The 25,669-nt window shown below is 49.3% G+C and overlaps 1 protein-coding gene across 1 annotated transcript; it reads left to right on the forward strand.

The window, feature by feature from the left end:
* Positions 1–381: 381 nt before the first annotated feature.
* On the forward strand, positions 382–23,969 carry LOC139393145 (stimulated by retinoic acid gene 8 protein homolog). The gene is made up of 8 exons (XM_071141515.1): positions 382–655; positions 2,941–3,016; positions 3,109–3,190; positions 7,286–7,450; positions 10,115–10,409; positions 17,437–17,498; positions 19,855–19,966; positions 23,851–23,969. Exons 1-8 carry the CDS (start codon positions 482–484, stop codon positions 23,929–23,931), a joined length of 1,047 nt encoding a protein of 348 aa, XP_070997616.1. The 5' UTR covers positions 382–481; the 3' UTR covers positions 23,932–23,969.
* Positions 23,970–25,669: the final 1,700 nt, after the last annotated feature.

The raw sequence follows: 25,669 nt of genomic DNA on the forward strand, positions 1-25,669 counted from the left end.
TATATTTTTTTTAAGTAGCTTTGTTGCTAGGTGCAGTTGGATTTTTTTTGTTGCTAGGGTACTCTGAAAAGTTGCTAAATCTAGCAGCAAAATTGCTACGTTGGCATCACTGATCTCAATCCTGCGGGTTGATGAGACGGTTGGAGCCTCTTTACCGCGGTTCATGTAGCCACATCCTACACGAAAAACCACACACACTATAGATCACTTTCCATAACAACTCAACAGAAAACGTGGACAGTTTGTTAACATACATTTATAAAGGATTTCAAAAAGGTAAGGTAGCAACAACAACATAATAAAGGTCTGTGGATATATTATCCAACTCTAAACTTAATCAAGTAGCTAAAACAGCCATCAGTGCTCGGTAGCCATCTTGTTGTTGTTGACCGATATAACTCTTAATGGGAAGAGAAACAACTCGATTATTAACCCGTGTAGTGTCTTATTATTATTTTATATAACCCATGAATAGATCAGGATGTCCAGACGAGGTTGTACCGATCCGACCGGGCTCCGGAGGAAACGGGACATGGAGGAGCACCAGAAGGAGAGAAGACGGGCTCTGCAGGCCCGACACCGGGCCAACCTGGCCACCCTGTTCGAGACACTCAACACCGTGGTCTGCCCCACATCCAACAAGATGCCTGCTAAGGTGAGTTAAATATACATGGCTAACAATCTGAAATATCTTCCTTGTTCTCTCCTTCATGTGTAGCTAGCTAACTGTTGTGTGAAAATATTTTTGGTCAGTTACTATAGAGAAACTAGCTAGCTAGCTGTTGCTGGGTAGAGAGGGTGTGATTTGGGGCTAGCTGGCTAACTGTTGCTGGGCTAACTGTTGCTAGGTAGAGAGTGTGACTGGGGCTAACTTGCTGGGTAGAGAGGGTGTGATTTGGGGCTAGCTGGCTAACTGTTGCTGGGCTAACTGTTGCTAGGTAGAGAGTGTGACTGGGGCTAACTTGCTGGGTAGAGAGGGTGTGATTTGGGGCTAGCTGGCTAACTGTTGCTGGGCTAACTGTTGCTAGGTAGAGAGTGTGACTGGGGCTAACTTGCTGGGTAGAGAGGGTGTGATTTGGGGCTAGCTGGCTAACTGTTGCTGGGTAGAGTGTGATTTGGGGCTAACTTGCTGGGTAGAGAGGGTGTGATTTGGGGCTAGCTGGCTAACTGTTGCTGGGCTAACTGTTGCAAGGTAGAGAGTGTGACTGGGGCTAACTTGCTGGGTAGAGAGGGTGTGATTTGGGGCTAGCTAGCTAACTGTTGCTGGGTAGAGTGTGATTTGGGGCTAACTTGTTGGGTAGAGAGGGTGTGATTTGGGGCTAGCTAGCTAACTGTTGCTGGGTAGAGTGTGATTGGGGCTAACTGTTGCTGGGTAGAGTGTGATTGGGGCTAACTGTTGCTGGGTAGAGAGAGTGTGATTTGGGGCTAGCTGGCTAACTGTTGCTGGGTAGAGATAGCCAGCTAGCCCCAAATCACACTAACTGTTGCTGGGTAGAGAGAGTGTGATTTGTGGCTAGCTGGCTAACTTGCTGGGTAGAGTGTGATTTGGGGCTAACTTGTTGGGTAGAGAGGGTGTGATTTGGGGCTAGCTAGCTAACTGTTGCTGGGTAGAGGGTGTGATTTGGGGCTAGCTAGCTAACTGTTGCTGGGTAGAGTGTGATTTGGGGCTAACTTGTTGGTGTAGAGAGGGTGTGATTTGGGGCTAGCTAGCTAACTGTTGCTGGGTAGAGGGTGTGATTTGGGGCTAGCTAGCTAACTGTTGCTGGGTAGAGTGTGATTTGGGGCTAGCTGGCTAACTGTTGCTGGGTAGAGATAGTGTGATTTGGGGCTAGCTGGTTAACTTGCTGGGTAGAGGGTGTGATTTGGGGCTAGCTAGCTAACTGTTGCTGGGTGGAGAGTGTGTGATTTGGGGCTAGCTGGCTAACTGTTGCTGGGTTGAGAGGGTGTGATTTGGGGCTAGCTAGCTAACTGTTGCTGGGTTGAGAGGGTGTGATTTGGGGCTGAGAGGGTGTGATTTGGGGCTTCACCTACCTGGCCATGCAGGTAGATCCTCACCTACCTGGTGATGCAGGTAGATCTTCACCTACCTGGCCATGCAGGTAGATACTCACCTACCTGGCCATGCAGGTAGATACTCACCTACCTGGCCATGCAGGTAGATCCTCACCTACCTGGTGATGCAGGTATATCTTCACCTACCTGGCCATGCAGGTATATCTTCACCTACCTGGCCATGCAGGTAGATCCTCACCTACCTGGCAATGCAGGTAGATTTCACCTACCTGGCCATGCAGGTATATCTTCACCTACCTGGCCATGCAAGTATATCTTCACCTACCTGGCCATGCAGGTAGATCTTCACCTACCTGGCCATGCAGGTAGATCTTCACCTACCTGGCCATACAGGTAGGACTTCACCTACCTGGCCATGCATGTAGATCTTCACCTACCTGGTGAGGCAGGTAGATCTTAACCTACCTGGTGAGGCAGGTAGATCTTCAGCTACCTGGCCCTGCAGGTAGATCTTCACCTACCTGGTGAGGCAGGTAGATCTTCACCTACCTGGTGAGGCAGGTAGATCTTCACCTACCTGGTGAGGCAGGTAGATCTTCACCTACCTGGTGAGGCAGGTAGATCTTCAGCTACCTGGCCCAGCAGGTAGATCTTCACCTACCTGGTGAGGCAGGTAGATCTTCACCTACCTGGTGAGGCAGGTAGATCTTCACCTACCTGGTGAGGCAAGTAGATCTTCACCTACCTGGCCCTGCAGGTAGATCTTCACCTACCTGGTGAGGCAGGTAGATCTTCACCTACCTGGTGAGGCAGGTAGATCTGCACCTACCTGGTGATAAATTGGTATTATGGATCAGATAAAAGTGGAAACCTCAGTTGAATGTGTTGTATTGTAAAGTGTCATTGTAATGTTGTCTGGTCGGTCAGTGGAAGATCTTGGACCACGCCAAAGGATTTCTGAAAGAACAGGAAGCCCACCTGAGCAGACTGATGCTCCTGAAAGGTGAGAGGAGCCCTATGCCCTTTTGATGTGTACAGAAAAAAACACGCTCTGTGATTAAGGGCACGGTTTCTTATTCACCAACGTGTGTTTAGGGATATTCCTCGGTAATGAAGACGGGCCGTGCAGCTTGGAGGAAGTGAGGGCAGAGTACCGGAGGCTGCAGTCACACAGCAGGTACACTACTACCATTGACATACACTAGATTTTTTATTTAACCTTTATTTAACTAGGCAAGTCAGTTAAGAACAAATTCTTATTTTCAATGACGGCCTACCGGGGGAACAGTGGGTTAACTGGTCTAGGAACAGTGGGTTAACTGGTCTAGGGAACAGTGGGGTTAACTGGTCTAGGAACAGTGGGGTTAACTGGTCTAGGAACAGTGGGTTAACTGGTCTAGGAACAGTGGGTTAACTGGTCTAGGAACAGTGGGTTAACTGGTCTAGGAACAGTGGGTTAACTGGTCTAGGGAACAGTGGGGTTAACTGGTCTAGGAACAGTGGGTTAACTGGTCTAGGAACAGTGGGGTTAACTGGTCTAGGAACAGTGGGTTAACTGATCTAGGGAACAGTGGGGTTAACTGGTCTAGGGAACAGTGGGGTTAACTGGTCTAGGAACAGTGGGTTAACTGGTCTAGGAACAGTGGGTTAACTGGTCTAGGGAACAGTGGGGTTAACTGGTCTAGGAACAGTGGGGTTAACTGGTCTAGGAACAGTGGGTTAACTGGTCTAGGAACAGTGGGTTAACTGGTCTAGGAACAGTGGGTTAACTGGTCTAGGAACAGTGGGGTTAACTGGTCTAGGAACAGTGGGTTAACTGGTCCAGGAACAGTGGGGTTAACTGGTCTAGGAACAGTGGGTTAACTGGTCTAGGAACAGTGGGTTAACTGTCTTGTTCAGGGGCAGAACAACATATTTGTACCATGTCAGCTCTGGGATTTGATCCAGCAACCTTTCAGGTTACTGGCCCAACACTCTAACCACTAGGCTACCTGCCACCCCATAATAACCACTAGGCTACCTGCCTCTAACCACTAGGATACCTGCCTCTAACCACTAGGCTACCTGCCTCTAACCACTAGGCTACCTGCCTCTAACCACTAGGCTACCTGCTGCCCCATAATAACCACTAGGCTACCTGCCTCTAACCACTAGGCTACCTGCTGCCCCATAATAACCACTAGGCTACCTGCCTCTAACCACTAGGCTACCTGCCACCCCATAATAACCACTAGGCTACCTGCCTCTAACCACTAGGCTACCTGCCACCCCATAATAACCACTAGGCTACCTGCCTCTAACCACTAGGCTACCTGCCTCTAACCACTAGGCTACCTGCCTCTAACCACTAGGCTACCTGCCTTTAACCACTAGGCTACCTGCCTCTAACCACTAGGCTACCTGCCTCTAACCACTAGGCTACCTGTCTCTAACCACTAGGCTACCTGCCTCTAACCACTAGGCTACCTGTCTCTAACCACTAGGCTACCTGCCTCTAACCACTAGGCTACCTGCCTCTAACCACTAGGCTACCTAACCACTAGGCTACCTGCCTCTAACCACTAGGCTACCTGCCACCCCATAATAACCACTAGGCTACCTGCCTCTAACCACTAGGCTACCTGCCACCACATAATAACCACTAGGCTACCTGCCTCTAACCACTAGGCTACCTGCCTCTAACCACTAGGCTACCTGCCTCTAACCACTAGGCTACCTGCCACCCCATAATAACCACTAGGCTACCTGCCTCTAACCACTAGGCTACCTGCCACCCCATAATAACCACTAGGCTACCTGCCTCTAACCACTAGGCTACCTGCCTCTAACCACTAGGCTACCTGCCTCTAACCACTAGGCTACCTGCCTCTAACCACTAGGCTACCTGCCTCTAACCACTAGCACTAGGCTACCTGCCACCCCATAGATACTGGTGCAAAGCCTAGGCGGCAGGTAGCCTAGCGGGTTAAGAGCATTGGGCCAGTAACTGAAAGGTTGTTGGTTTGAATCCCCGAGCTGACAAGGTGGGGGAAAAACCTTCCGTTCTGCCGTTGAGCAAGGCAGTTAACAACAGCAGCTCCCAGGGCCCCGATGATGTGGGTTGAGGCAGTTAACAACAGCAGCTCCCAGGGCGCCGATGACGTGGGTTGAGGCAGTTAATAACAGCAGCTCCCAGGGCTCCGATGACGTGGGTTAAGGCAGTTAACAACAGCAGCTCCCTGGGCCCCGATGACGTGGGTTAAGGCAGTTAACAACAGCAGCTCCCAGGGCCCCGATGATGTGGGTTGAGGCAGTTAACAACAGCAGCTCCCAGGGCGCCGATGACGTGGGTTGAGGCAGTTAACAACAGCAGTTCCCAGGGCGCCGATGACGTGGGTTGAGGCAGTTAACAACAGCAGTTCCCAGGGCCCCGATGACGTGGGTTAAGGCAGTTAACAACAGCAGCTCCCAGGGCCCCGATGACGTGGGTTAAGGCAGTTAACAACAGCAGCTCCCTGGGCGCCGATGACGTAGGTTGAGGCAGTTAACAACAGCAGCTCCCAGGGCGCCGATGACGTGGGTTGAGGCAGTTAACAACAGCAGTTCCCAGGGCGCCGATGACGTGGGTTGAGGCAGTTAACAACAGCAGCTCCCAGGGCCCCGATGACGTGGGTTGAGGCAGTTAACAACAGCAGTTCCCAGAGCCCCGATGACGTGGGTTGAGGCAGTTAACAACAGCAGCTCCCAGGGCCCCGATGACGTGGGTTAAGGCAGTTAACAACAGCAGTTCCCAGGGCCCCGATGACGTGGGTTGAGGCAGTTAACAACAGCAGCTCCCAGAGCCCCGATGACGTGGGTTAAGGCAGTTAACAACAGCAGCTCCCTGGGCCCCGATGACGTGGGTTAAGGCAGTTAACAACAGCAGCTCCCTGGGCGCCGATGATGTGGGTTAAGGCAGTTAACAACAGCAGCTCCCTGGGCCCCGATGACGTGGGTTAAGGCAGTTAACAACAGCAGCTCCCAGAGCCCCGATGACGTGGGTTAAGGCAGTTAACAACAGCAGCTCCCTGGGCCCCGATGACGTGGGTTAAGGCAGTTAACAACAGCAGCTCCCTGGGCGCCGATGACGTGGGTTGAGACAGTTAACAACAGCAGCTCCCAGAGCCCCGATGACGTGGGTTAAGGCAGTTAACAACAGCAGCTCCCTGGGCCCCGATGACGTGGGTTAAGGCAGTTAACAACAGCAGCTCCCAGGGCCCCGATGACGTGGGTTAAGGCAGTTAACAACAGCAGCTCCCTGGGCCCCGATGACGTGGGTTAAGGCAGTTAACAACAGCAGCTCCCAGGGCCCCGATGACGTGGGTTAAGGCAGTTAACAGCTCCCAGGGCACCGATGACGTGGGTTAAGGCAGCCCACTGCCCCTCTCTGAGTCAGAGGGGTTTGTGGGTTAAGGCAACCCATTGCCCCTCTCTGAGTCAGAGGGGTTTGTGGGTTAAGGCAGCCCACTGCCCCTCTCTGAGTCAGAGGGGTTTGTGGGTAAAAAGCTGAAGACACATTTCAGTGACTAGGTATCCCCTTTCCCTATATACAGTGTGCCACCTGCAGTTAGTATAGATTACCACTGAGGGGCAGCATCTACCCATGTTATTGATCAACTACAGTTGTTTATTCACATCTACCCATGTTATTGATCATCTACCCATGTTATTGATCATCTACCCATGTTATTGATCAACTACAGTTGTTAATACACATCTACCCATGTTATTGATCAACTACAGTTGTTTATTCACATCTACCCATGTTATTGATCATCTACCCATGTTATTGATCATCTACCCATGTTATTGATCAACTACAGTTGTTAATACACATCTACCCATGTTATTGATCAACTACAGTTGTTTATTCACATCTACCCATGTTATTGATCATGTACCCATGTTATTGATCAACTACAGTTGTTAATACACATCTACCCATGTTATTGATCAACTACAGTTGTTTATACACATCTACCCATGTTATTGATCATCTACCCATGTTATTGATCAACTATAGTTATTTATACACAACACTTATATGTAAAATCAATTTCTATTGTTATTGTAGATGTCAATTAGCTTCTTTTTTCAGTCTTACATTAAAAACGTGTTCCCTCCTCCCTCCTCCCCTCTTCCCCCCATCCCCTCCCCCCTTTCCTCCCCTCCCCTCCCCCTTTCCTCCCCTCCCCCTCCTCCTCCTCCCCTCCCCTCCCTCCTCCCCCTCCTCCCCCTCCTCCCCTCCCCTCCCCTCCCTGCGCTCCAGAAGACCTGGTGGCTTCAGACGTCATGGCGGGGCTGACGGAGAGGACCTGACTGAGACCAGTGAGGAAGACTCTGCAGAGGAGACTCTGGATGACTCCGCCCCCTCTCAGACCTCCATCAACTCTCGAACCAACATCCTGGAGTTTGAAGGGTGGGGGCTCGTGCCAGGGTTAACGAGTAGCGAACAGCAACATCGCTAGCCTATGGCAATCTACTATAGTAGAAAAGTCTAGGCCACCTATTCTATTGGTCAGCTTGTCGAGAAAGAAATAGCCTGTTACAAACAGACTCTGGGACAGTTTTGGGACGATAGATCCCAGATTCATACAACTAATAGGCCTAGGATATATATATATATATATATATACATACAGTTGAAGTCGTAAGTTTGCATACACCTTAGCAAAAATACATTTCAACTCAGTTTTTCACTAATCCTGACATTTAATCAGAGTAACAATTCCCTGTCTTAGGTCAGTTAGGATCACCTCTTTATTTTAAGAATGTGAAATGTCAGAATAATAGTAGAGAGAATGATTTATTTCAGCTTTTATTTCTTTCATCACGTTCCCAGTGGGTCAGAAGTTTACATACACTCAATTTGTATTTGGTAGCATTGCCTTTAAATTGTTTAACTTGGGTAAAACGTTTCTGGTAGCCTTCCACGAGTTTCCCACAATAAGTTGGGTGAATTTTGGCCCATTCCTCCTGTCAGAGCTGATGTAACTGAGTCAGGATTGTTGGCCTCCTTGCTCGCACACACTTTTTCAGTTCTGCACACAAATGTTCTATATGATTGAGGTCAGGGCTTTGTGATGGCCACTCCAATACCTTGACTTTGTTGTCCTTAAGCCATTTTGCAACAACTTATGCGTGGGGTCATTGTCCATTTGGAAGATCCATTTGCGACCAAGTTTTAACTTCTGTGAACTGGTATTTCCATCAGTGTAGAGGCTTTAAAGCTGACCAGTCAACTGGTATTTCCATCATTGTAGAGGCTATACAGTCAACTGGTATTTCCATCAGTGTAGAGGCTATACAGCTGACCAGTCAACTGGTATTTCCATCAGTGTAGAGGCTATACAGCTGACCATCAGTGTAGAGGCTATACAGCTGACCATCAGTGTAGAGGCTATACAGCTGACCATCAGTGTAGAGGCTATACAGCTGACCATCAGTGTAGAGGCTATACAGCTGACCAGTCATCTAGTATTTCCATCAGTGTAGAGGCTATACAGCTGACCATCAGTGTAGAGGCTATACAGCTGACCATCAGTGTAGAGGCTATACAGCTGACCATCAGTGTAGAGGCTATACAGCTGACCATCAGTGTAGAGGCTATACAGCTGACCAGTCATCTAGTATTTCCATCAGTGTAGAGGCTATACAGCTGACCATCAGTGTAGAGGCTATACAGCTGACCATCAGTGTAGAGGCTATACAGCTGACCATCAGTGTAGAGGCTATACAGCTGACCATCAGTGTAGAGGCTATACAGCTGACCATCAGTGTAGAGGCTATACAGCTGACCATCAGTGTAGAGGCTATACAGCTGACCATCAGTGTAGAGGCTATAAAACACTTCACAATGGGATTGTTTGTTCTCCCGGTCAATTTGATTTATTGGCTTTTCCTCAACAGAAACCCTGGCAGGGTGGGTCATGGGGCAGGCACTCACTCTCTCTTTGGGCTGGTTTCCCGGATGTAGATGGACCCATGTTTTAGACTGAAAAGCATGTTGAGTAGGGCTTCATCTGTGTCTGGCCTTCACTGTTACTTTAAGGGGACTTTATTAAACAGTCTGATTATAGACCAACCTATAAACAGTCTGATTATAGACCAACCTATAGACAGTCTGATTATAGACCAACCTATAGACAGTCTGATTATAGACCAACCTATAGACAGTCTGATTATAGAACAACGTATGGACAGTCAGATTATAGAACAACTTATTGACAGAATGAGTGACAACAGAAGATACTTCTCAAGGGACAATTCTGTCTCCTCCTTAAGTCTCAGTTGAAGCTACTCCCCAAAATCCAAATGAAACTGAAGTCATATTTTTGAATGAACAATCTGTCAGAATTTCAGCCTTGGCAGGTTGCTTCTATTAGATGTCCTGTCTCCGTTGAGATGTTTTAACTGTCCGTAGTGCGTTGAGTTAGTGCTCTCCTGGCCTGTGACTGGGGATCAAGGATTCAGCACGAGGGGATTTATAGCGGGGGGCACTGAGGTGCACCTCTGACCATGGAGAGGGGTTTAAAAAAGGACTCATTTCACCAAATTAATGTAGAACCTCCATAAAACAGCAATGATCTCTCTCTCTCCCATCCCTATATCTCTCTCCCCTCCACCCTCTCTCTCTCCCATCCCTATATCTCTCTCCCCTTCACCCTCTCTCTCCTCCATCCCTCTTTCTCTCTCTCACCATCCCTATCTCTCACCCCCTTCACCCTCTCTCTCTCTTCCATCCCTCTCTCTCCCCCATCCCTCTCTCTCTCCCTAATCACCCTCTCTCCCCATCCCTCTCTCTCTTCATCACTCTCACCCCCTTCACCCTCTCTCTTCCATCCCTCTCTCTCTCCCCATCCCTCTCTCGCTCCTCAATCACCTTCTCTCTCCCCATCCCTCTCTCTCTCCCCCATCTCTCTCTCACCCTATCTCTCTCCCCAATCACCCTCACTCTCTCCCCATCCCTCTCTTTCTCCAATCCCCATCTCTCTCTCTCCCCCATCCCACTCCCCCCATCTCTCTCTCATCCCTATCTCTCTCTCCCCCCATCCCACTCCCCCACCTCTCTATTTCTCCCCAGGTACTTGTTGTTCTACAGACAGACACTGGAGAAGTTGGTTTGTAGCGGTGTGCTGAGCCCGGGACAGACTGGTCTGGCTGTAGTATCTGAAGCTATCTCAGGCCTGTGGGATAGCTTCTCTCCAGAGCGCCGGGCAGCCTACCAGACCTGTCCCCCCCAGCAGAGCACCCTGGGCTGGGAAGGGCCGGCAGAGACACCCCCTAATCCTGTTCCAGACACCCACCTCCACCTCACGCTCCAGCCCTCCACTCAGGCAAACAGCCAGGGAGCCTCTTCTCCTTCTAGCTATGAAGAGGTGGGTACAGCTTTCCTTAATCGATTATTTAATCAATTACAATCAATTATTTAATTGATTACTGGATTTTAATTGATTTGGCCAAGTGGCGCGGCGGTCTAAGGCATTGCATCTCAGTGCTAGAGGCGTCACTACAGACCCTGGTGCGATCCCCAGCCCGTTTTCTTGAAGATCACTCCCGAGACCCAACCGCTGTAGCTCTGTCGGCCATTGACATGTCGTTCCCACCAGCCATCCACCCACCGCTGTAGCTCTGTCGGCCATTGACGTGTCGTTCCCACCAGCCATCCACCCAACCGCTGTAGCTCTGTCGGCCATTGACTTGTCGTTCCCACCAGCCATCCACCCAACCGCTGTAGCTCTGTCGGCCATTGACGTGTCGTTCCCACCAGCCATCCACCCAACCGCTGTAGCTCTGTCGGCCATTGACGTGTCGTTCCCACCAGCCATCCACCCAACCGCTGTAGCTCTGTCGGCCATTGACGTGTCGTTCCCACCAGCCATCCACCCAACCGCTGTAGCTCTGTCGGCCATTGACTTGTCGTTCCCACCAGCCATCCACCCAACCGCTGTAGCTCTGTCGGCCATTGACGTGTCGTTCCCACCAGCCATCCACCCAACCGCTGTAGCTCTGTCGGCCATTGACGTGTCGTTCCCACCAGCCATCCACCCAACCGCTGTAGCTCTGTCGGCCATTGACGTGTCGTTCCCACCAGCCATCCACACACCACTGTAGCTCTGTCGGCCATTGACGTGTCGTTCCCACCAGCCATCCACCCAACCGCTGTAGCTCTGTCGGCCATTGACGTGTCGTTCCCACCAGCCATCCACCCAACCGCTGTAGCTCTGTCGGCCATTGACGTGTCGTTCCCACCAGCCATCCACCCACCGCTGTAGCTCTGTCGGCCATTGACGTGTCGTTCCCACCAGCCATCCACCCAACCGCTGTAGCTCTGTCGGCCATTGACGTGTCGTTCCCACCAGCCATCCACCCACCGCTGTAGCTCTGTCGGCCATTGACGTGTCGTTCCCACCAGCCTTCCACCCACCGCTGTAGCTCTGTCGGCCATTGACGTGTCGTTCCCACCAGCCATCCACCCACCGCTGTAGCTCTGTCGGCCATTGACGTGTCGTTCCCACCAGCCATCTACCCAACCGCTGTAGCTCTGTCGGCCATTGACGTGTCGTTCCCACCAGCCATCCACCCACCGCTGTAGCTCTGTCGGCCATTGACTTGTCGTTCCCATCAGCCATCCACACACCGCTGTAGCTCTGTCGGCCATTGACGTGTCGTTCCCACCAGCCATCCACCCACCGCTGTAGCTCTTTCGGCCATTGACGTGTCGTTCCCACCAGCCATCCACCCACCGCTGTAGCTCTTTCGGCCATTGACGTGTCGTTCCCACCAGCCATCCACCCACCGCTGTAGCTCTGTCGGCCATTGACGTGTCGTTCCCACCAGCCATCCACCCACCGCTGTAGCTCTGTCGGCCATTGACGTGTCGTTCCCACCAGCCATCCACCCACCGCTGTAGCTCTGTCGGCCATTAACTTGTCGTTCCCACCAGCCATCCACCCACCGCTGTAGCTCTGTCGGCCATTGACGTGTCGTTCCCACCAGCCATCCACACACCGCTGTAGCTCTGTCGGCCATTGACGTGTCGTTCCCACCAGCCATCCACCCAACCGCTGTAGCTCTGTCGGCCATTGACGTGTCGTTCCCACCAGCCATCCACCCAACCGCTGTAGCTCTGTCGGCCATTGACGTGTCGTTCCCACCAGCCATCCACACACCGCTGTAGCTCTGTCGGCCATTGACGTGTCGTTCCCACCAGCCATCCACACACCGCTGTAGCTCTGTCGGCCATTGACTTGTCGTTCCCACCAGCCATACACACCGCTGTAGCTCTGTCGGCCATTGACGTGTCGTTCCCACCAGCCATCCACACACCGCTGTAGCTCTGTCGGCCATTGACTTGTCGTTCCCACCAGCCTTCCACCCACCGCTGTAGCTCTGTCGGCCATTGACTTGTCGTTCCCACCAGCCTTCCACCCACCGCTGTAGCTCTGTCGGCCATTGACGTGTCGTTCCCACCAGCCATCCACACACCGCTGTAGCTCTGTCGGCCATTGACGTGTCGTTCCCACCAGCCATCCACCCACCGCTGTAGCTCTGTCGGCCATTGACTTGTCGTTCCCACCAGCCATCCACCCACCGCTGTAGCTCTGTCGGCCATTGACGTGTCGTTCCCACCAGCCATCCACCCACCGCTGTAGCTCTGTCGGCCATTGACGTGTCGTTCCCACCAGCCATCCGCCCACCGCTGTAGCTCTGTCGGCCATTGACGTGTCGTTCCCACCAGCCATCCACCCACCGCTGTAGCTCTGTCGGCCATTGACGTGTCGTTCCCATCAGCCATCCACACACCGCTGTAGCTCTGTCGGCCATTGACGTGTCGTTCCCACCAGCCATCCACACACCGCTGTAGCTCTGTCGGCCATTGACGTGTCGTTCCCACCAGCCATCCACCCACCGCTGTAGCTCTGTCGGCCATTGACTTGTCGTTCCCACCAGCCATCCACCCAACCGCTGTAGCTCTGTCGGCCATTGACTTGTCGTTCCCACCAGCCATCCACCCAACCGCTGTAGCTCTGTCGGCCATTGATGTGTCGTTCCCACCAGCCATCCACCCACCGCTGTAGCTCTGTCGGCCATTGACTTGTCGTTCCCACCAGCCATCCACCCAACCGCTGTAGCTCTGTCGGCCATTGACTTGTCGTTCCCACCAGCCATCCACCCAACCGCTGTAGCTCTGTCGGCCATTGACTTGTCGTTCCCACCAGCCATCCACCCACCGCTGTAGCTCTGTCGGCCATTGACGTGTCGTTCCCACCAGCCATCCACCCACCGCTGTAGCTCTGTCGGCCATTGACTTGTCGTTCCCACCAGCCATCCACCCACCGCTGTAGCTCTGTCGGCCATTGACGTGTCGTTCCCACCAGCCATCCACACACCGCTGTAGCTCTGTCGGCCATTGACGTGTCGTTCCCACCAGCCATCCACACACCGCTGTAGCTCTGTCGGCCATTGACTTGTCGTTCCCACCAGCCATCCACCCAACCGCTGTCATCAAATGGACTCATGGTAGCTACTAGTTCCGACTGAGCTCAATCGTCATGAAACGCAAATACGGCGATGAGTTTCTCTGTCTTAGTGTCACACAAACGTTGAGGAATAAACGGGAGCGCTCACAAGGGGAAGTGCTTAGTAAGGAGTCTCTGAAAAGCAACAAATTAATAAAAGGACACGTCCTGATCAAAACACGGCGTGACGGTAAACCCAGGGAGGTCTTTCAGAGCAGGATGCTTCTGGGAAACAGTGGTTCTGGGAAACGGTCCTTCTGGAAAACAGTTATTCTGGAAAACAGTGATTCTGGGAAACGGTAGTTCTGGAAACAGTCATTCAGGGAAACAGTAGTTCTGGGAAACAGTCCTTCTGGAAACAGTCATTCAGGGAAACAGTCCTTCTGGAAAGAGTGGTTCTGGAAACAGTCATTCAGTGAAACAGTCATTCTGGGAAACAGTCCTTCTGGGAACAGTGGTTCTGGGAAACAGTTCTTCTGGGAAACAATCATTCTGGAAACAGTGGATTTGGGAAACAGTCCTTCTGGGAAACAGTACTTCGACAGTGGAACAGTGAGTCAGCTAGCAAGGCGTTGTTGTCATTTTCTAACAGGTGCTGATCAGCAGACATATGGGAGTAACTAACTAACCCTCATAGTAGTAGATGTTTCTCTTTCTAACAATCCCCTGGCCTTGTACATTGTTCATCTACAACAGGAAGTGGTCTCCTTCCTGACTGAGAACCCACTCACACAGTTCTGGGTTGTTCATCTACAACAGGAAGTGGTCTCCTGTCTGACTGAGAACCCCCTCACACAGTTCTGGGTTGTTCATGTACAACAGGAAGTGGTCTCCTGTCTGACTGAGAACCCACTCACACAGTTCTGGATTGTTAATCTACAACAGGAAGTGGTATCCTGTCTGACTGAGAACCCACTCACACAGTTCTGGGTTGTTCATCTCCAACAGGAAGTGGTATCTTGCCTGACTAAGAACCCACTCACACAGTTCTGGATTGTTAATCTACAACAGGAAGTGGTATCCTGTCTGACTGAGAACCCACTCACACAGTTCTGGGTTGTTCATCTCCAACAGGAAGGGGCCTCCTGCCTGACTGAGGAAGCAGTAGATGGAAGTAGTTCTGGACCAGGAAGTAGTTCTGGTCCAAGGTGGCACCACGTACCCGTGTCAGTCCGGGTTCTCAACTCTGACGTACTTAAGAAAAAACAAGTACAGAAACAGACTCAATGCTGAGTATCACCTCTTGTCTAAAATGTATCACCTCTGAGTCTAAACCTGAGCCCAGAATAGACGTGCTTGTTGAAAACTTCAACCTGTGGGATTTAATCAATCGGTTTATTCATGTTCAGAATAAAAACAAATATTGTATTTTTAACAGCACCAGTTCCAACTTAGACAGATAAAGAGTGTTTTTAACGAGCAGCAATGCTGCCCTACCAAGCAACAAGGCAGTAGCTGCTCGTTTGGTCTAAAATGAGTTCATGTCATGTTTTGCTACATTAAATACATGTTTAATCACGTGGACAAGTATCCTGCCTCGTACTGTGGTCAGGAGAAAATGATAATGTTAGCAGTAACTGGATGAAGATACTATGAAACCAAAAGGTAAATTAAAGCCCATTTTTCTCAGTTTGGCGCTATGAGAAGTTACGGCCTTTTATCTTGGTAGGGCAGAATAAACATGATTAGAAATTTAAATTGATATTTTATTTGTTTTTGTCTATATTGCATTTGTTTTAGGCATAAGGGTAATGAAATGTACCAATATGTACGTATAGTTGCATATTTCCGTGGGCTTGGGTCCCAGGAAAACACAGAATTTCTAATTTGGGTCCCAGGCTGAAAAAGTTAAGGAACCCCTGGGTCAGGGGTCACACAGCCTATGGAGAGGTCAGGGGTCACACCGTCTCACAGCCTCGTCTCCTTCCTATGGAGAGGTCAGGGGTCACACCGTCTCACAGCCTCCTCTCCTTCCTATGGAGAGGTCAGGGGTCACACAGTCTCACAGCCTCCTCTCCTTCCTATGGAGAGGTCAGGGGTCACACCGTCTCACAGCCTCCTCTCCTTCCTATGGAGAGGTCAGGGGTCACACCGTCTCACAGCCTCCTCTCCTTCCTATGGAGAGGTCAGGGGTCACACCGTCTCACAGCCTCCTCTCCTTCCTATGGAGAGGTCAGGGGTCACACCGTCTCACAGCCTCCTCTCCTTCCTATGGAGAGGTCAGGGGTCACACCGTCTCACAGCCTCCTCTCCTTCCTATGGAGAGGTCAGGGGTCACACCGTCTCACACCCCTTTCCGTCTGTCTCCATCCCTGTATCTCTCTCTGTGTCTTACCCCCCCACCACTCTCCGTCTGTCTCTCCATCCCTGTATCTCTCTCTGTGTCTTACCCCCCCACCACTCTCCGTCTGTCTCTCCATCCCTGTATCTCTCTCTCTCCTTCGTTTCATCCCTCTCTCCCAGTAGGCTTCTCTCAGGACAAGATGCCACTAGGGAGGAAGAGATGGTCTCTCTAGCACCCTGTTTTAGTCTTTAGGGGTAAGAGACAATAGACAATAGGGTTAGCTGTTTTTAAGAGCCAGCATTGTGACGGCTTTGGTGGTTTGGCTCCCTGTCTAGAAGACACCCCTCGTCACTCTATTGTACTGACACACTACCCACAGTCATACCCCTGGAGAAATGGGACAGAGACCCCGTAGTGATGGAAGACAGTCATACCTCTGGAGAAATGGGACAGAGACCCCATAGTGATGGAAGACAGTCAGTCATACCCCTGGAGAAATGGGACAGAGACCCCGTAGTGATGGAAGACCGTCAGTCATACCCCTGGAGAAATGGGACAGAGACCCCATAGTGATGGAAGACAGTCAGTCATACCCCTGGAGAAATGGGACAGAGACCCCATAGTGATGGATGGAAGACAGACAGTCATACCCCTGGAGAAATGGGACAGAGACCCCGTAGTGATGGAAGACAGTCAGTCATACCCCTGGAGAAATGGGACAGAGACCCCATAGTGATGGATGGAAGACAGACAGTCATACCCCTGGAGAAATGGGACAGAGACCCCATAGTGATGGAAGACAGACAGTCAGTCATACCCCTGGAGAAATGGGACAGAGACCCCATAGTGATGGATGGAAGACAGACAGTCATACCCCTGGAGAAATGGGACAGAGACCCCATAGTGATGGATGGAAGACAGACAGTCATACCCCTGGAGAAATGGGACAGAGACCCCATTGTGATGGATGGAAGACAGACAGTCATACCCCTGGAGAAATGGGACAGAGACCCCATAGTGATGGAAGGAAGACAGACAGTCAGTCATACCCCTGGAGAAATGGGACAGAGACCCCATAGTGATGGATGGAAGGCTGACAGTCAGTCATACCCCTGGAGAAATGGGACAGAGACCCCATAGTGATGGATGGAAGACAGACAGTCATACCCCTGGAGAAATGGGACAGAGACCCCATAGTGATGGAAGGAAGACAGACAGTCAGTCATACCCCTGGAGAAATGGGACAGAGACCACATAGTGATGGATGGAAGACAGTCAGTCATACCCCTGGAGAAATGGGACAGAGACCCCATAGTGATGGAAGGAAGACAGACAGTCAGTCATACCCCTGGAGAAATGGGACAGAGACCCCATAGTGATGGATGGAAGGCTGACAGTCAGTCATACCCCTGGAGAAATGGGACAGAGACCCCATAGTGATGGATGGAAGACAGTCAGTCATACTCCTGGAGAAATGGGACAGAGACCCCATAGTGATGGATGGAAGGCAGTCAGATCTACAGCTAGTAGTTTCCTCTTGTTTCAGCCATGTTGTTACAACCGTTCCAGAATGTTGATTGTTTGTTTGTTTGTTGTCAGGACCTGCTTCAGGATGCCTATGATGTGGTGAAGAAAGAGATGGACTCCACTTCAGACCACAGGTAGATTCACATATTACACTATGCTGATTTAATTACACAGCTGTCAATACAGTACGATGTCATCTGGAATGGTGTCCTTCAGAGTCATCAAATATCAATCAATCAATCAAATGTATTTATATAGCCCTTCGTACATCAGCTGATATCTCAAAGTGCTGTACAGAAACCCAGCCTAAAACCCCCAAACAGCAAGCAATGCAGGTGTAGAAGCACGGTGGCTAGGAAAAACTCCCTAGAAAGGCCAAGACCTAGGAACCAGGCTATGAGGGGTGGCCAGTCCTCCTCTGGCTGTGCCGGGTGGAGAGGAACCAGGCTATGAGGGGTGGCCAGTCCTCTTCTGGCTGTGCCGGGTGGAGAGGAACCAGGCTATGAGGGGTGGCCTGAACATGGCCAAGATAACAGAACATGGCCAAGATGTGGATGGAAAAAAGCTGTCCTTGAAATGGTCTTGATATGTTCTTCAAAAGAGAGATCAGGGTCCAGAGTAACGCCGAGGTCCTTCACAGTTTTATTTGAGACGACTGTACAACCATTAAGATTAATTGTCAGGTCTTGGGACCTAGGGCAAGCATCTCTGTTTTGGCCAAGTTTAAAAGTAGAAAGTTTGCAGCCATCCACTTCCTTATGTCTGAAACACAGGTTTCCAGGGAGGGCAATTTTGGGGCTTCACCATGTTTCATTGAAATGTACAGCTGTGTGTCATCCGCATAGCAGTGAAAGTTAACATTATGTTTCTGAATGACATCACCAAGAGGTAGATACAGTACATCACAAAAGTGATTTGAGGTGCCATGTTGAACTTCCAGTGACCAGTCAGTATGAGGGAGTGTGAGAGCGAAAACACCCAATTTAACACACCTGCTCCCCATTCACACCTGAGACCTTGTAACACTAACGAGTCACATGACACCGGGGAGGGAAAATGGCTAATTGGGCCCAATTTGGACATTCTCACTTAGGGGTGTTCTCACTTTTGTTGCCAGCGGTTTAGACATTAATGGCTGTGTGTTGAGTTATTTTGAGGGGACAGCAAATATACACTGTAGAGGAGAGAGAGGAGACAGGGTAGAGGAGAGAGAACGACAGAGACAGGAGAGACAGAGAGACAGAGAGAGAGAGAGAGAGTGAGAGAGACAGAGAGAGTGAGTGAGAGAGAGAGAGAAAGAGAGAGAGAGAGAGAGAGAGAGAGAGTGAGAGAGACAGAGACAGAGAGAGAGTGAGTGAGAGAGAGAGTGAGAGAGACAGAGAGAGAGAGTGAGAGAGACAGAGACAGAGAGAGAGAGAGAGAGAGTGAGAGTGAGAGTGAGAGAGACAGAGACAGAGAGAGAGAGAGAGAGAGAGAGAGAGAGAGAGAGAGAGAGAGAGAGAGAGAGAGAGAGTGTAGGGGAGACAGAGATGGTAAAGGTGGTGGCTTTGGAGCAGCTCTCATTAAGAATTCACTTTTAATTAGGTCTCCCTCAACAAAGGACTGGGCCCTGACGTGCCCTGGATAACACACACAGACATACACACACTCCCTGTTCACAGAAACCGATGAACTGGTGGTTAGAGCGTGGGACTAGTAACCGGAAGGTTGCAAGTTCAAACCCCCGAGCTGACAAGGTACAAATCTGTCGTTCTGCCCCCTGAACAGGCAGTTAACCCACTGTTCCCAGGCCGTCATTGAAAATAAGAATTTGTTCTTAACTGACTTGCCTAGTTAAATAAAGGTAAAATTTAAACAAAACATGAAATCCCTCTGCCTCCATCTTCCCATTGGAGGAGAAGGTCAGAGGGGAGGGACCTCCTGGCTTTCTCATCCAATGGGATTTAATAAGAATGCGAGGAGAAAGGACTCGAGGAGTATGTTCTTTGAGATTGTCCCAATGCTCTCTCTCTTAATAATCACCTTCTCTACTCAGTCTCTTTTCCCTTCTCCTCTGATGGACTGGTTTTGACTCATTACCAACCACTTGTCTCTCTGTCTCCAGTCCTGTCTGCTCCTCTGTCCTCTGTCCTCTGATGGACTGGAGGACTGGTGTTGACTCATTACCAACCACTTGTCCTGTCTGCTCCTCTGTCCTCTGATGGACTGGAGGACTGGTGTTGACTCATTACCAACCACTTGTCTGTCTCCAGTCCTGTCTGCTCCTCTGTCCTCTGATGGACTGGAGGACTGGTGTTGACTCATTACCAACCACTTGTCTCTGTGTGTCTCCATTCCTGTCTGCTCCTCTGTCCTCTGATGGACTGGAGGACTGGTGTTGACTCATTACCAACCACTTGTCTCTGTGTGTCTCCAGTCCTGTCTGCTCCTCTGTCCTCTGATGGACTGGTGTTGACTCATTACCAACCTCTTGTCTCTCTCTGTCTCCAGTCCTGTCCCGACCTCTCCTCAGTGTGGGGACTTTGACAAGCTCCGGGAGATCTATAAGGACATCATGTGTTTCGTCAAGACTCAGATGGTGGAGAAACCAGAACATAACCAGGTATGGTAGGAACCAGAACATAACCAGGTATGGTAGAAACCAGAACATGACCAGGTATGGTAGGAACCAGAACATAACCAGGTATGGTAGAAACCAGAACATAACCAGGTATGGTAGAAACCAGAACATAACCAGAACATAACCAGGTATGATAGAAACCAGAACATAACCAGGTATGGTAGAAACCAGAACATAACCAGAACATAACCAGGTATGATAGAAACCAGAACATAACCAGGTATGGTAGAAACCAGAACATAACCAGGTATGGTAGAAACCAGAACATGACCAGGTATGGTAGAAACCAGAACATAACCAGGTATGGTAGGAACCAGAACATAACCAGGTATGGTAGGAACCAGAACATAACCAGGTATGGTAGGAACCAGAACATAACCAGGTATGGTAGGAACCAGAACATGACCAGGTATGGTAGGAACCAGAACATAACCAGGTATGGTAGAAACCAGAACATAACCAGAACATAACCAGCTATGGTAGAAACCAGAACATAACCAGGTATGGTAGAAACCAGAACATAACCAGAACATAACCAGGTATGGTAGAAACCAGAACATAACCAGGTATGGTAGAAACCAGAACATAACCAGAACATAACCAGGTATGGTAGAAACCAGAACATAACCAGGTATGGTAGAAACCAGAACATAACCAGAACATAACCAGGTATGGTAGAAACCAGAACATAACCAGGTATGGTAGGAACCAGAACATAACCAGGTATGGTAGGAACCAGAACATGACCAGGTATGGTAGAAACCAGAACATAACCAGGTATGGTAGAAACCAGAACATAACCAGAACATAACCAGGTATGGTAGGAACCAGAACATAACCAGGTATGGTAGGAACCAGAACATAACCAGGTATGGTAGGAACCAGAACATGACCAGGTATGGTAGAAACCAGAACATAACCAGGTATGGTAGAAACCAGAACATAACCAGAACATAACCAGGTATGGTAGGAACCAGAACATAACCAGGTATGGTAGAAACCAGAACATAACCAGGTATGGTAGAAACCAGAACATAACCAGAACATAACCAGGTATGGTAGAAACCAGAACATAACCAGGTATGGTAGAAACCAGAACATAACCAGAACATAACCAGGTATGGTAGAAACCAGAACATAACCAGGTATGGTAGAAACCAGAACATAACCAGAACATAACCAGGTATGGTAGAAACCAGAACATAACCAGGTATGGTAGGAACCAGAACATAACCAGGTATGGTAGAAACCAGAACATAACCAGGTATGGTAGGAACCAGAACATGACCAGGTATGGTAGAAACCAGAACATAACCAGGTATGGTAGGAACCAGAACATAACCAGGTATGGTAGGAACCAGAACATAACCAGGTATGGTAGGAACCAGAACATAACCAGGTATGGTAGGAACCAGAACATAACCAGGTATGGTAGGAACCAGAACATAACCAGGTATGGTAGAAACCAGAACATAACCAGAACATAACCAGGTATGGTAGAAACCAGAACATAACCAGGTATGGTAGAAACCAGAACATAACCAGAACATAACCAGGTATGATAGAAACCAGAACATAACCAGGTATGGTAGAAACCAGAACATAACCAGAACATAACCAGGTATGGTAGAAACCAGAACATAACCAGGTATGGTAGGAACCAGAACATAACCAGGTATGGTAGAAACCAGAACATGACCAGGTATGGTAGGAACCAGAACATAACCAGGTATGGTAGAAACCAGAACATAACCAGAACATAACCAGGTATGGTAGGAACCAGAACATAACCAGGTATGATAGAAACCAGAACATAACCAGGTATGGTAGAAACCAGAACATAACCAGAACATAACCAGGTATGATAGAAACCAGAACATAACCAGGTATGGTAGAAACCAGAACATGACCAGGTATGGTAGAAACCAGAACATAACCAGGTATGGTAGGAACCAGAACATAACCAGGTATGGTAGAAACCAGAACATAACCAGGTATGGTAGGAACCAGAACATAACCAGGTATGGTAGGAACCAGAACATAACCAGGTATGGTAGAAACCAGAACATAACCAGGTATGGTAGAAACCAGAACATAACCAGGTATGGTAGGAACCAGAACATAACCAGGTATGGTAGGAACCAGAACATAACCAGGTATGGTAGGAACCAGAACATGACCAGGTATGGTAGAAACCAGAACATAACCAGGTATGGTAGAAACCAGAACATAACCAGGTATGGTAGGAACCAGAACATAACCAGGTATGGTAGAAACCAGAACATAACCAGGTATGGTAGAAACCAGAACATAACCAGAACATAACCAGGTATGGTAGAAACCAGAACATAACCAGGTATGGTAGAAACCAGAATATAACCAGAACATAACCAGGTATGGTAGAAACCAGAACATAACCAGAACATAACCAGGTATGGTAGAAACCAGAACATAACCAGGTATAGTAGAAACCAGAACATAACCAGAACATAACCAGGTATGGTAGAAACCAGAACATAACCAGGTATGGTAGAAACCAGAACATAACCAGAACATAACCAGGTATGGTAGAAACCAGAACATAACCAGGTATGGTAGAAACCAGAACATAACCTGTCTGTCTGTCCTCCAGGTAACAGGTTCTCTCTCCGTATAGGACCTGTCTGTCTGTCCTCCAGATAACAGGTTCTTCTCTCTCCGTATAGGACCTGTCTGTCTGTCCTCCAGATAACAGGTTCTCTCTCCGTATAGGACCTGTCTGTCTGTCCTCCAGATAACAGGTTCTCTCTCCGTATAGGACCTGTCTGTCTGTCCTCCAGATAACAGGTTCTCTCTCCGTATAGGACCTGTCTGTCTGTCCTCCAGATAACAGGTTCTCTCTCCGTATAGGACCTGTCTGTCTGTCCTCCAGATAACAGGTTCTCTCTCCGTATAGGACCTGTCTGTCTGTCTGTCCTCCAGGTAACAGGTTCTCTCTCCGTATAGGACCTGTCTGTCTGTCTGTCCTCCAGATAACAGGTTCTCTCTCCGTATAGGACCTGTCTGTCTGTCCTCCAGATAACAGGTTCTCTCTCCGTATAGGACCTGTCTGTCTGTCCTCCAGGTAACAGGTTCTCTCTCCGTATAGGACCTCCTGTCTGTCTGTCTGTCCTCCAGATAACAGGTTCTCTCTCCGTATAGGACCTGTCTGTCTGTCTGTCTGTCCTCCAGATAACAGGTTCTCTCTCTCCTTACAGGACCTGTCTGTCTGTCCTCCAGGTAACAGGTTCTTCTCTCTCCGTATAGGACCTGTCTGTCTGTCTGTCTGTCCTCCAGGTAACAGGTTCTCTCTCCGTACAGGACCTGTCTGTCTGTCCTCCAGATTGTAGGTTCTCTCTTCGTATAGGACCTGTCTGTCTGTCCTCCAGATAACAGGTTCTCTCTCCGTATAGGACCTGTCTGTCTGTCCTCCAGATAACAGGTTCTTCTCTCTCCGTATAGGACCTGTCTGTCTGTCCTCCAGATAACAGGTTCTCTCTCCGTATAGGACCTGTCTGTCTGTCCTCCAGATAACAGGTTCTCTCTCCGTATAGTACCTGTCTGTCTGTCCACCAGATAACAGGTTCTCTCTCCGTATAGGACCTGTCTGTCTGTCCTCCAGATAACAGGTTCTCTCTCCGTATAGGACCTGTCTGTCTGTCCTCCAGGTAACAGGTTCTCTCTCCGTATAGGACCTGTCTGTCTGTCTGTCCTCCAGATAACAGGTTCTCTCTCCGTATAGGACCTGTCTGTCTGTCCTCCAGGTAACAGGTTCTCTCTCTCCGTATAGGACCTGTCTGTCTGTCTGTCTGTCTGTCCTCCAGGTAACAGGTTCTCTCTCCGTATAGGACGTGTGTCTGTCTGCTATGAGGGACCACGAGGAGATCTTTCTCCAGTGCTCCGAGTCCTTCGACAGTGAGGACATGTGAATCACAGGAGGCTGCTGACGGGAGGACGGCTCATAGAAATGTCCGGAAACGAAGCAAACGGAATGACATCAAACACCCGGAAACCATGGAAACCATGTGTGATGTATTTAATACCGTTCCACCGATTCCGCTCCTGTCATTACCCACAAGCCTGTTCACCAACTTCCTGTTTCTGGGACCAATCAGAACAGTTAGAATGTGTTTGATATATTTAATACCGGTCTCCCCAATTAACCTGTTAACCAACTTCCTGTTTCTGGGACCAATCAGAATGTGTTTGATATATTTAATACCGTTCCACTGATTCAGCTCCAGTCATTACCCACAAGCCTGTTCTCCCCAATTAACCTGTTAACCAACTTCCTGTTTCTGGGACCAATCAGAATGTGTTTGATATATTTAATACCGTTCCACTGATTCAGCTCCAGTCATTACCCACAAGCCTGTTCTCCTCAATGAACCTGTTAACCAACTTCCTGTCATGTGAACACCTATTCGTTGTACAAGTGTTTGTTCCTGGTGACATGAAAGACACATTGTGTTGCTTTGTTATGGACTTGATAAATGATCACGTTTCGGGATTTGTTTTTATAAATGTTCAGCTTTTCCACCCGTTTATAGTTACAGACATGTTTTATAATCTGACATTCATGTTTCTATGTGACGTTTTATAATCTGGTTCTGAGGCAAATCATTCATCCGTTTGTATTCGATGATCATTGTTCAGCCGTTTTAACCCATTAAGAATCAGCATTTAGTCCAGCCAGTCTTTCTCTGTGTATTAAACCTCAGCCTCAGAGAGGGATGGTGGTCTCTCAGCAGCGGTGCCCAAACCAAGGGTCGCGACCCCCGTGTGGGGACGCCTGATGTGAAAACGAGGTTGCGGAAGAATTTCCCCCCAAAATCCTGAAAATAACATTTTAAAAAATAAAACACATTTTTTAAAATATCGCCTTTGTATCTTTGTAATGTGGTTAACCTTAAGAATGGACATGTTTAAAATCTAAAAGATGAAATTCAACCAGAGTGGCTCTTAAATCGTGGGGGAAAAGGCTGATCTGAATGACTCTAGTGTGGCCTTTCGAGCTGCTATGCAATACCCATAAAACCTAGCGGTCAAACAGGGAAATGGTTCCAATCGTTTCTCCACCATTCATTTGTATGGAACCCCTGGTCTTCGGGTTTCTGAGCCTCCCGGTCACTGGTCGCATTCTAGAAATACAGATCACATATACAAACACACAGTCACACCTCAAACACACAGTCACTGGTCGCATTCTAGAAATACAGATCACATATACACACACACAGTCACACCTCAAACACACAGTCACTGGTCGCATTCTAGAAATACAGACCACATATACACACACAGTCACACCTCTCTCTTCTGCCTTATAGTGAGCAGACCAGTCCCCAGCTGCCTCCTGCCCCAGGCTTGTTCTCTCTCTTCTGCCTTATAGTGAGCAGACCAGTCTTCAGCCCCAGGCTTGTTCTCTCTCTTCTGCCTTATAGTGAGCAGACCAGGCTTGTTCTCTCTCTTCTGCCTTATAGTGAGCAGACCAGTCTCCAGGCCCAGTCTCCACCTCACACTGCCTGAGGATGCCCATGGCTGTCCGTCTGTCTGTCTCTTCCCCCAGCCCCAGGCCAGTCCTCTTTCTGCCTAGTGAGCAATCATTTCCTAGCTTCAACCCCATCATAATACAGCCTGAGGTCCCCGGCGTCATCCTAACGGTCC

This window comes from Oncorhynchus clarkii, chromosome 33 (assembly GCF_045791955.1).
Source record: "Oncorhynchus clarkii lewisi isolate Uvic-CL-2024 chromosome 33, UVic_Ocla_1.0, whole genome shotgun sequence".
Classification (NCBI taxonomy): Eukaryota; Metazoa; Chordata; class Actinopteri; order Salmoniformes; family Salmonidae; genus Oncorhynchus; species Oncorhynchus clarkii.